Source organism: Chiloscyllium plagiosum, chromosome 5 (genome assembly GCF_004010195.1).
Source record: "Chiloscyllium plagiosum isolate BGI_BamShark_2017 chromosome 5, ASM401019v2, whole genome shotgun sequence".
Lineage (NCBI taxonomy): Eukaryota > Metazoa > Chordata > Chondrichthyes > Orectolobiformes > Hemiscylliidae > Chiloscyllium > Chiloscyllium plagiosum.
The window spans coordinates 40,181,044-40,193,914 of record NC_057714.1 but is presented as its reverse complement, the minus strand read 5'-3'; the positions used below and the strand labels follow the sequence as shown (position 1 = coordinate 40,193,914).

Sequence of the window (12,871 nt, the reverse complement as noted above, 5' to 3'; positions counted from 1 at the left end):
CGACTGGGTTCATTGGGCATGCATTGCCAATGGCCACCCATTGGGCTCTGCCTCTCTCTTCCATTAGCAAAAATATCAGAGAGTGAAAATTGGCTTGTGTAAGTGGAAGGGAAGGACAACATTTGTGAACAAAGTTAAAAATCATACAATACCAGATTATAGTCCAACAGATTTATTTGGAAGTCCTGCTTTAGGTGCATTGCTCCTTCATCAAATAGCTGTGGAGCAGGATCAGAAGACAGAATTTATAGCAAAAGATCAGTGTCATGTAACTGAAACGATACATTGAATAAACGATACATTACATTTTACTTTGCTCAAAAACTGCACGAACCCATGCAAAATTCTGTAAATCTGTTTTTTAGATTAGAATCAGTCTGACCATTGTGGAACAGACAGCTCACACCTTCAATACATTATCTGGGCCGACATGACACCAATTGTTAAAGTCCACTTGAGAATGTAACTTTTTAAAAACGCTTTGCGATTTACATATGAAAGAACTGAAGCCAAATGTCATTCAAAAAGATGCTTAACAAACAATCCAGGTCTTTTTTCAATGTATAATTTCAGCTACATCACACTGTATACTTTTGCTAATAAATTCTGTGTCTTACAATCTTATTCTCCACAACCACCTGATGAAGGAACAGTGCTCCAAAAGCTAGTGCTTCCAAATAAACCGATTCCTGATGAAGGGCTTTTGCCCGAAACGTCGATTTTCCTGCTTCTGGGATGCTGCTTGACCTTGCTGTGCTTTTCCAGCACCACTCTAATCTAGACTTTGGTTCCCAGCATTTGCAGTCTTTGTTTTTACCTTCCAAATAAACCTGTTGGGCTACAACCTGGTGTTGTGTGATTTTTAACATTGAATAAACCTAGATTGCTGTTAAGTCTTTCATCTTTTAGATTAGGTTGCAGGTTTCAGTTCATTAATATGTAAATCCCAGAACTTCTATCAAGTCACATTCTCGAGATAACAAGGTTTTATAAACAAAGGTAGCATTTCAGCTCAGACAATGTATTAAAAGTGTGAGGTTAGAGTCTGTCTATATCCCAATCTTGAGCCAGGCTAGTTCTCTTTCCAAAGTAGGAATTTATAAAATGTTGCATGGATTGAGTGCCTGCAGATTGTGTGCTTTTTGAACAAAATAGAATATATCTGTAATTATAATTCCTGCAAATGCAAATTCATTCCATTGACTTTTATATGTGTGTGTGCATGTGAGAGGGAGAGAGAAAGAGAGTGAGAGTGCGTGTGTGTGTTTGAGTGTGAGTACGTGAGACTGTGTGTTGCGTGTGGGCGTGCTTGGTAGTGTGTGTGTATGAGTGTGACGGAGTATAAGCCTGTGAGAGGGTGTGTGCTGGGGTGTGAGTGTGGGATGTGTATATGTGTGTGTTTGAGAGACAGCGTGTGTATGAGAGAGGGTCTGCGTGAGTGTGACAGTATGTAAGAGTGCATGTGTGTGTGTGAGAGAGTGTATAGTGTAGTGGGGTCACCTGGGCACCTTGGCAATCAGCCTCTGCTTGGCCATTCTGTGCTGTGCGTACCCTGAAGTTCCCAAGGCTGACTTTGGGATATGCAAAAATGCTGATTTGCTGAGCAGAGGCTAATAGCCAAGTTTGGTAACCATGAGGATGGCCTCAACCGGGACTTGGGTTCATGTCACATTATAGGCGACCCCACTACACACACACACACACTTTACCAAGCGCACGCCCACACACACAAATACACTCTCACGTACTCACACTCACACACTTACACTTTCTCTCTCTCTCTCTCTCATACACACACACACACTCTCTGTCTCTCCTCCCCTCTCACATGCACCACACACATATAAAAATCTACGGGGCGAATATGCATTTGCAGAATTGTAATTGCAGGTACATTCTATTTTGTTCAAAAAGCACACAATCTACAAGTGCTTAATCCATGTAACATTTTATAAATTACTACTTTGGAAGTAGAACTAGCCTGACTCAAGATTGGGATAGAGACAGACTCTAACCTTACACCTTTAATATTTTGTCTAAACTGAGATGTCACCTTTTTTTATAAAAGCTTAAGTTATCTCAAGAATGTGACCTGAGAGAAGTTCTGGGATTTACATATTAATGAACTAAAACCTGCAACACATTCTGAAAGATGAAAGACTTAACAGCAATCTAGATTTGTTCAATATATCATTTCAGTTGCATGACACTGTGATCTTTTGCTATAAATTCTGTGTCTTATGGTCCTGCTCCATTGATATTTGATGAAGGAGCAGCGAAAGCTAGTACTTCCAAATAAACTTGTTGGACTGTGCTGTGCGATTTTTAACTCTGTCCACCCCAGTCCAACACTGGGACCACCACAGCATTAACAAAAGACAACTATGAGGTAGGAATATGATAAATAGTTAGTGTGAATTCTGGCTGCTCAGATGGGGATGTGAGATACTTAAAGATATAAGAATGAGTGTCAATATAAAGTATTGTTTTGAGGAGTGCTGTGCAGGAGGATGCTGGGAAAATCAATGAGTCAGGCTTGGCACTTGAAAGCCTTGTGTCACTCATCTACTATGCAATCCTGCAGTTCTGGATCATCTTGCCTTGAGTGGTTACATTCCTGCTTCCTATGTTCTTGATCATCTTCTTGTAAGCCTGCTTAGTTGGAGAGGTTGGTTTTGTCATCACAGTCATGGGAAAGATCCTCTCATTGCAATCCCTGATATTCTGCAGTAGTGCTTCCAGGTGAGAGTGGGAGGTCTGAGGAGCGGTTTTGTCCTGTCCACTACCCGATGGGTTCTGCAGCCTTAGACATTCAGCTGAGCATTCATGCCCCATGCCATGGCCCCTTTATTGGGAAATTCTCCATTTGACAAATCCATTATATGATTTCACCTGTCTTATAAGGTGACAGAACCTGAATGTGGGATGCTGATCCTTTCACTATTAAAATGCAAAACCACGGCCAAAAGCAGGCAGCTTATTCAGAATCATGAGGCATTTAGACAGAATAAACAGTAAAAACCTGTTCCCATTTACAAAAGGATTAAAAACAAGAGGGCATACATTTAAGGAATTGACAAAAGAAGCAGGTGACATGAAAAGAAACCCTTTTTGCAAACAGGATTAGGCATTTTTATAGTCAAGGATGTGGGCTGGTCTCACATTTATTGCCCATTCCTGGAATAAATTACCTGCATGTGGTAGAGGCAGATTCAAGAGCAACATTAGATCAGGAATGGGATTGTTAACTGAAAAAGAAAAATGGGGATATGAAGAGAAGGCAATGTAGCAGAACTAGATGAATTGCTTCTTTGAAGAGCCCGAGGAGACCACATTCATCTTGAACAGCTCCATTCTGTGTTATTAGCTTTCTGTGATAACCATTCTGAGGCTATTTTCAGTGGAGCATAGGAGAACAAGAATCGATTTACTATTTTGAGGACTTTGAAAAAATCTCCTTCCTGTGATGAATCAGTGGGTATATAATTCAAAACTGTTGTAAGGAGAGTGGTCATGGGAATTTCTTTGTCCAAATATGTGGTTGAGCATAGAATGTTTTAGCAGAGGGATTAATTGATGCACAGAAAGAGACAGGACAATGATAAAAGGTAGATTTATTTTGGATTGAACCAGCAAAAAGCTAACACAGGCACAATAGACTGTCAGAACGCCACTGGCCTGTCCCAGGAAACTGTGTAAATATGCTATAAAAATTTCTCAGTTCCCACTGAATGAACATTTTATTGAGAAAGCCCTGAGGAATGTTTCTCTCATTCCACCTCCCCCCACCCCGCCCCCAATGTTGCAGTGGTTCTGGGGAAGAGGCAGGGATTTGACTGACGTTACATCAGTCAGTGTTGTAAACCAATGACTCACTTTACCACGTAGGCACATTGTACTAGATTTTCAGTTTTGGAAAGTTCAGCTAATGAATAGTTTTGTTACAGCAAGTACAATGCAAACAACACATTGGTCACTTTTGAAAAGGTTAAAGAGGACACACACATTAGATGAATTAATTTAAGTACAGTTGTTTGCTTAAACCTTCAAACTCATTGGGATCATTAGAGTGTTAGAAATCCATTCATACCTCATGCCTAAATGTATTAATGAGACTAATGCTAAATAAATCAATTATAGATATTATAAAAAGACCCAGAGCTTCTAATTGACTCCCACTTCAATGCACTAACCTGTCCCCCGGCCCAACATCTCTGTCTCAGGCTTGCCTCAGTGTTCCAGCGAAGCTCAGCACCAACTGGAAGAATAGCAACTCATTTTTCTTGTATGGGCCTATAGCCTTCTGGACTCAATATCAAGTTTGACAATTTTAGGGCTTGAGGCACCTTCTCCCATGTCCTTACACCAACCCCCACACACCAGGCCTTGGTCTGTTATTACACACAGCTTATTGTTAGCTATTAATAGTCGCCATTAGTAGCTATTAATTGACTCTATGACTCTATAGTCTTCTGGGAAAATGGCTGTCCTTGTCCTTGGATTGTGGAGCTAACTTTGCTTTCTTCTGTGCCAGTTCTTCAAACTAACAGGTGAGCATTATAATTTGAGGGGTCATTGCTGACTTAAGCTGGTGTCTAACGTGGGCTTATTGTTAGCTATTAATAGTCCCCATTAGTAGCTATTAATTGACTCTATGACTCTATAGTCTTCTGGGAAAATGGCTGTCCTTATCCTTGGATTGTGGAGCTAACTTTGCTTTCTTCTGTGCCAGTTCTTCAAACTAACAGGTGAGCATTATAATTTGAGGGGTCATTGCTGACTTAAGCTGGTGTCTAACGTGGCTTTTAATATGGTAGATGTGGAAAGTGGAAGACAATGAGCATTTCCATCTCATTCACTACGATATTCCCTGAAAAATGTGCCCAAATCTTGCTTGTCTAATCAATGAGGAAAGAAATGAGCAATTTCACAAAACAACTTGCCCTGAGCCAAGGCAGATCTACTTCCATGAAATATGCTCACCACCATAGTTTATCTGCAAATGGAAAGTTTTGCTCTTTGACTAATGGTGAGAAGAATCATGTGCAGTGAGTCTTTTAAAGCTATTCATCATTGTAATCAGGCTTGTTGTGCACCATATATACTTAAGACTGTGTGTGTGTGTGCGTGTGTGTGTGTGAGAGAGAGAGAGACAGAGCACGTGCACACGTATGTGCATGTGGTATTGTTAATGTATGGGGGGGGGGAAGAGGCACAGGAAAGGGATTTGGACATTTGCAAACCTATGGAGTGCTGGTCGCTTTTATTCCAGCAACAGTGAGAAGCAAAAACTAATGGCTTCTATGCAGTTGATAAACTTGTGAAAGGGACAGAGAAGAGCAGGCAATATAGGAGCAGATTCATCTGGAGAATAAAAATTGACATTGGAAGAGATGGACTCTGTGCTAAAAGATTCAGTAGATAGGAAAACATTTTTCCAGAGAGTAGAAGGAAGTGACAGGGAGGTTCAGAAAATGCCATTTGGCACACCTTTATTGTTTTTAGTCTGAATCCAGTTTTTGTAATTGTTCACATTGCTGAAGGTCTGAGTGCAGGCTGTAGATCTGCATTTTTGCAGTGGAATGTCTATGTGTACTACACACCTGCTGAGCAGAATGGGCAGTGAACAAGTGGAATGTGAGGGAATATCTTTTGCATCCTACTAAAACAAAGAGGCTAGGTAACAATGTTTTGTTTTAAGGAAGCATAAGGAGAATCTAGGCAACACAATGAGATAAGGTAAAGTTGCCATAATTCCAGAGGATCACAGGGCTGCTCTTTCATTAGAGAGAAACGACAGGTGGTGGTTTAACATGAGGTTCACATGCCTCAGGTGAAGGACAAGGTTGAGAAGGTGGGACCTGCATGGTAGTCTGAGCTGGTGAAGAGAATGGGGTGGGAATCTGATGTGACATCCATCTGTCCTTTTCTTTTATTTTTCTTTTGTCTGAGAAGATAAAAACGTTTCTATATTTCCTGTTGGCTCCTTGTACCTATGTGCTTAGGGCTCCATCTGCTGTTTTAGTTAGACTTGAAAATGCTGAAGGCACAAAAATTACAAATATGGAAAAAATTAAGATAAAAGTCTCATTTTTTCTTAATTCATTTCAATGGAAAGCAAAGACTTCTTAAATATATTGATCGCATTTTATTTACAATATTGATGTCACCTCATGAGACAGAAGCTGCAACAGCTAAAAAATTCTTGATATTAGCAAATGAACATTTTACATACATCCATGAAATATCTTTGTCCATTAAGTGCATGTAACAGTAACTCAACCAGCTAGAGAGCAGATTATACATGACTTGGTATTGTGCAATGCCACAGGATTATTTAGTAACCATAGAATAAACACACCCCTGGTGTCACACCTTTTTTCACAATTTCTATTTCAGCCACACCCTCAATTAGCTGGAACATACCAGCTTTCAGTAGGATAGCCAGCAGAGTTTTTAAAGAGATGAAAATGTTCCACTGTTTGGACTGCTCGTGGGGAACCCTGCTGGACTCATCAAAGCATCTGTCCTGATTTGTCTGAAGAATTCTGAAGGGTAACTGGGTTTGAAACATTAACTCTGCTTTCTCTCCACAGATACTGCTGGACCTGCTGAGTTTCTCCAGCAATTTCTGTATTTATTTCAGATCTTCAGCATCTGCAGTTCTTTATTTCGTTTTCACCCTGATTTGTGATTGGCTACTGAATTGTCTGCAAGATGGACATTGTGAAGGCACAGCCCTTGCAATAGGGGATAGTAGGATAGCCAGAAGGGGTTTTAAAGAGATGAAAATGTTCCACGGCAAGAAAAGGAGGAGGAGGAGCTGGAACATAAGTAGGAGGAACAGTGTGAGTGGGAGGAGAACAAAGATGGGAGAAACAAAGGGAGAAAGATGAGCAGGATATAAAGAGGAGTACAAGGTATGGAGGAAGAAACCAATTCCTCTCCTTTTCAACTGAGCTATCTCAGTATTTATGCAAGCACCTCCTCTGAACAGAGCCCCAAATCTCTCATTTATAAAAATCCCACAACTGTCCATATAGCTGTTGCAGAGCATCACAGTACACACTTTGTTAAAAAGCAAAAACATCACCATAAAATGAGCACGCAAAACTAATTTCATCCAACAAACCGTCTGATATTTCATATGAAAGTGAATTATTCAACCTTGTGTCAGTTATGTGGTTGCCTTGACTGATCTTAAGCACCCCAATTTAGTTCTAACCCAGTATAGCTAGTGAAGATTGCTGACTTTCAGTCATGGAAGGGCTACTTAAATTGCCCTTCAGGACACACTCTCCCAGCTCTAACCCCTGAATTTCTGACTTTGCACAACAGTATCTCCAATGGCTGGGTCTGGGCTGGCTGACTGACAACAGCAAGGAATCGACTGAATGGCACTGTTTGAAAGATGAGAGGTGTCTTCTGCCACATCTCCTGGGAGATGTTACAACAATCCAGGAATGTGTTGGTGCATGGGTTGTTGGACTCTGAAGGCTCCTTTAAACACTGGTCTCCACACTGTGATGGCAGTGATCTCACGCAGTACAGGAGCAAACGAAGATTTCATGACTCAGCTTGTGAATTCATTGTAACCCTTATCATCATAGTTGGATCTACAAGTCCTCTCATGGAGTTTCTCCAACTTCTTTTCCACTTGATATGACTATAGCAATACATTCCGAGCTGACTTCCTACATTTTACTCTCCGTAAACTCAAAGTCATTCAAAATGCTGCTACCTGCGCCTTTGCTTACACTAAATCCCACTTATCCATCACTGCTACACTTGCTGACCTACATTATCTCCTGATCTGACAGTAGCAAATCCATTTTAAAATTCTCTCTTTTTTCTCCTCAATAACTCTTTAAAGTTCTTTAGGCTGCAGCTTCTGAGATTGCCATACTCCTCCAAACCTAGTGTGTTAGACATACCCAGTGTGGGATATAAATGAATTAATGTTATTTCTGCAAGTATAAATTCTGATACAGAACAGGAATGAGAAAATACATATTCAGCAAAAAGAAAGGATATGTTAGCATGAGACGTGAATACAGAACAATGGTGGATATATGGGCAAACAGGAAAGCATCTGTTTCCCCCTTAGATGGGGACACAGGAACAAACCCTAATCAAAGAGGTCAAAGTGGCCTCTGGATGGAAATAGATGCTGATAGAAGAAAAGATATGCCTAATCAATAACCTACAGTAGACTGACGTCAAACACCCTTATGGGACTCAGAGATAAGAGTTTGTCACGGACAAAACAGGATAAACAGAAGTTGTGGGATAAGTCTTAAGGAAATCTGTGACGTAAGCGAAGCAGAGAACAAACAATGGAATAAGGAAAAATATGGGGATTCAAACTGAATAAATTTCGAGAGTTTGTTGGATTTGGTGTGCATTTTGTCATTGCCTTACCTGGCAATTAGACAAAGCACCCGCCTATAGGTGTATAAATAAAAAGACGCTGCTGTTCAGGAATTTTGTCTCGGACTGAAATTATTAAAGTGAGTGAGCTTTTGTTTCTCACAACATGCAAATTCTCCTCCAAGCCTCATAATACCTTGACTTGGAATTATTTTTATTTTATTTATTCATTCATGAGGTGTGGCTGCATCAGTATTTATTGCCCATCCTTAGTTGTCCTTGAGAAGACAGTAGTGAGCTGCCTTCTTGAACCACTGCAGTCCACCTGCAGTGAGTTGACCCACAATTAGGGAGGAAATTTCATGAGTTTGTCCCAGTGACAGTGAAGGAATGATGATATATTTTCAAGTCAGAATGGTGAGTGGCTTGGGCTTGGAAGGTGCTGTCTAAGGATCCTTGGTGAATTTCTGCAGTGCATCTCATAGATAGTACACACTGCTGCTACCGAGCGTCAGTGTTGGAAGGAGTGAATGTTTGTGAATGTGGCATCAATTAAATGGACTGCTTTGTCTTGGATGATGTCAAGCTTCTTGAGTGTTGCTAAGCCAAATCCCTGCAACTCCATTCCTAACAGCACTTACACCTCAAGAACTGCAGTGCTTCAGGAATGCAGCTCACCAACAACTTCTCAAGACAAGTTAGGGATGCACAATAAATGCTGGCCTAGCCAATGTCCCTCACATCTCACAATTCTAAGGATATGCAGTAAGCAATTTTGTACTGAGATGAAAAATTTCATCATCCAGAGTCTGTGGAATTCTCTGTCACAGAAAGTGGTTGAGGTCAAAGCACTGAATGTTTTTAAGAAGCAGTTTGATACAGTTCTTAGGGCTAAAGAGATCAAAGGGTATAGGAGAAAATGTGATCAAGGGGGTTGGTGATGACCTTGTGGTATTGTCGCTAGACTGTTAATGCAGAGACCAGGTAATGTACTGGGCACCCAGGTTTGAATCCTGCCGTGGCAGATTGTGGAATTCGAATTCAATAAAAATCTGAAATTAAGAGCCTAATGATCACCATGAAACCATTGTGGGTTGTCAGAAAAGCCCATCTGGTTCACTAATGTCCTTTAGGGAAGAAACCTGCCGTCCTTACCCAGTCTGGCCATGTGTAACTGCAGATGCACAGCAATGGGGTTGATTCTTAATTGCTCCAATTAGGAACGGCAACAGATGCTGGTCTAGCTTACAATGTTCCCATCTTGTGAATGAATTAAAAGAAAAACAAGGTACTGAGCAGGATGTTCAATCATGATGATAATGAATGGCGCAGTAGGCTCTGAGGGCTGAATGACCGACTCCTGTTTCTAGTTTCTATGTTTCTACAAAGAAAGTTTCTTTGAGATGTGGATGTTGAACTATATCCTCCTCAGTGGCTACACTGCGTCTAATGTATTGACACAAAGTCGTTTAAAAAGGGTAGTGCAGTGATTATTGAACTTTACAATTTTAGTTGTAGGGAAGGAGAGTTTATCAGGAGCCTTCCTGTTTGAAGAGACGTCATTGAGAGTTAAAATGAAAAGAAGATGAAAATCCTTGTGGATATTAAGGGTTAAGTTGAAGTACAGATCAGCAGAATGTAAACTGCAGGATGTATAGTGTATGCATATTCTCCTAATAATTTTATGGTTGATACAAAGAATATGTATCGTTATGGTGCCTGTTATGTTCAAGATGGAAACAATATCTTATCAACTGTGTGTCACAGTTATGTTAAGTGCCATCTGTTCCCGCTCAGTGCTCCTTGGATTTCAACTCCAAACATGGTAACCTTTTCATTGCAACTTAGCTCTGTTGCCAAGAGAAATTCTCTCTCTCTCTCTTTGCGCACACGCGTACACACACACACACGCACATTGTGCTCTCTCCCTGCCTGGTTAGGCTCTTCAACGATTAACTCAAAATCCGAAAGCTCTCCCAAGTTTGCCTTTCGAGCAGAAATGTTTCGGGAAAATTCAAGTTTCATCGAGACTATTTTGTACGATAGTCCTGGATGTAAGATTCTGAAAAATGGGAGTGAAGGAGCCATTTACCACTTGGCCAATGTCATGTTTACACTGGGCTACATGAGCGGCAGTGGGTTCTTTGGTCTCGTTTATCTGTTCAGTCTTTTGGGCGTTGGGTTTTTCATTCAGTCTCTTTGGGGCTGGGTCGATGCCTGCGGGGTGGATATTTTTATGTGGAGCCTGTTACTTTTTGTGTTCTGCTTGGTCCAACTGGCGCACATTGGTTACCGGCTGAGGAAGGTGAATTTCGAGGAAGACTTCACGAATCTTTACAAAGCCATGTTCCAGCCGCTCGATGTGCCGCTCGGTGTCTACAAGGAGATCGTGAACTGCTGCGATGCCGAGGTGACGAGTCTCTCCCGTGAGCAGAACTACGCGGTGGAAGGCAAAACCGCAATTGACCGCTTGTCCCTGCTGCTCTCAGGCAGGTCAGTGGCAGCAAGTGCTCGGAACCGGACAGTTAGCAACATATACACGGGGGGGGGGGGGGGGTTGGTGTGCTCATTTGTTTGGTGGGATGTAACTGACACCAACACTTCGAGAATCGCCTTTAATAGCATGTTGTGTTGCAATGTAATCAGTTTTGTCAAATACTCCAGTTAAACCACTCTCAGTTACACAGATGTATGTGTTTTCATCAACAACATTGCGTCCAGGTTCAGTTTTCCGGTAATACCACACCGTTACTTGACTTTTTCTAAAGAGCGAATGCTCCGAAAGAAGTTATTTTTCTTTCCGCCGACCGCCTCAGGTTGTGCTTTTCTGAGAGCAGGCGGGGGCTAAGATCAAGCACAGTTTACGCTAACTTTTTATTTATTTTATCGTAGTCGTCTCGTGTTTTAATGTGATTCCATTTGGTGTTCAAATAGAACACGGCCTCCTGGGCCTTGAGAATCCAGCCTTGGGAAGGTGCCAGTGTTTACTGAAGGATCCCTCATCCATGTTACAGACTCCTAGTCCCCTCCCTCCTCCCCCAGTACTGGTGGAATGTATACTCACCAATTCTTTCGGGAAACAGCTGTAACATGGTTTGTTGACTTTTTTCACTAATACCTAACAAAGTTTTACACTATTTTAGTTAATATTACCTACAGTATGGAAACAAGCCCTTCGACCCAACAAGTCCACACCGACCCTCTGAAGAGTAACCCATCTCTCTGACTAATGCACCTAACACTATGGGCAATTTAGCATAGCCAATTCACCTGACCCACGCGTATTTGGATTGTGGGAGGAAACCAGAGCACCTGCAGGAAACCCACACAGACATAGGGAGAATGTGCAAACTTCACACAGTCACCCAAGGCAAGAATCGAACCCGGGTCCCTGGTGCTGTGAGGTAGCGGTGCTGTGAGGCAGCAGTGCTAACCACTGAGCCACCGTACGCAGGATACATGACGTAATTGGCCCTGTTTAAGGACATTGCCAAGTGGGTCAGTTCTGCTCTGGTATCAGTGATTCAGCCCGACCAGACCTGTGCTGTTCCGGGTAGGATGATCTCTGAGAGCTTCATGCTGCTCAGGGATATGATTGCCTACATGCAGGACAGGGAGGTGGATGCCTCATCAGCCTGGAGCAGGAGAAGGCTTTTGACAGGATATCCACACACCTACATTTGAGACATGCTGTCCGAAAAAAGCTTCAGAGGGCATCCGACCACTTTGCACCAACATTGTTAGTGCAGCCCCAATCAATGGGTGGAAATCAGAAAGCTTTCCGATCAGATCTGGAGTCAGGCAGGGCTGCCCACTCTCTCCTGCCTTATTTATGTGTTGTTTAGAGCCATTTGCCGAGTCCATCAGGAAGGATGTGAGCCTGAGAGGGGTAACTATTCTAGGCAGCAGAGGCCTGCCAGTCAAAGCTCCCCTGTACATGGCTAACACCACCATTTTCTGATTGGATTCGCTGTCAGTGTGCAGACTCATGAGCATCTGCAACCAGTTCAAATGGGCCTCGGAAGCCAAGATAAATCAAGGTAAGAGTGTCTTTGGGAACGACCAACTGATCCTTTATCCCCTTCACCATCAGGACAGATTTCCTGAAGGTGATAGGACTATGCTTCAAAAGGGCTGGGGTATATGCAACATTGTGGGAAGAGCGTATCGCCAAGGTGAGGCAGAAACTTGGCTATTGGGAGTATTGTTCCCTCTCCACTGCGGGTAAAAATCTGGTCATCAGGTGCAAGGCACTCTCTCTCTCTCACTCTCTGTTGTACGTGGCACAGGTCTGGCCCATTCCCTGAACCTGCACCATTGCAGTCACCCGAGCCATCTTTCACTTCATCTAAAGGTCTAAGATGGTCCATGTCCACAGGGACACAATGTACCCAACACTGCCATCATCCTGATGGTCACCTTTGTGTATGGCTTCTTCAAGGTGTGTGTTGACCCTTGGTATGCAAACACAACGTGTCACTTCCTATTGATGTTCTACCTG

At 42.2% G+C, this 12,871-nt stretch overlaps 1 protein-coding gene across 1 annotated transcript; it reads left to right on the top strand.

The window, feature by feature from the left end:
- Positions 1-10,232: 10,232 nt before the first annotated feature.
- LOC122549815 (popeye domain-containing protein 3-like) lies at positions 10,233-11,053 on the top strand. Its single transcript, XM_043689890.1, has one exon. The coding sequence runs from the start codon at positions 10,370-10,372 to the stop codon at positions 11,036-11,038; it is 669 nt and encodes a 222-aa protein (XP_043545825.1). The 5' UTR covers positions 10,233-10,369; the 3' UTR covers positions 11,039-11,053.
- Positions 11,054-12,871: the final 1,818 nt, after the last annotated feature.

What these genes read in the sequence shown, in the direction of transcription:
- LOC122549815 (XM_043689890.1), top strand. Translation starts at nt 10,370, where the DNA reads ATGTTTCGGGAAAATTCAAGTTTCATCGAGACTATTTTGTACGATAGT.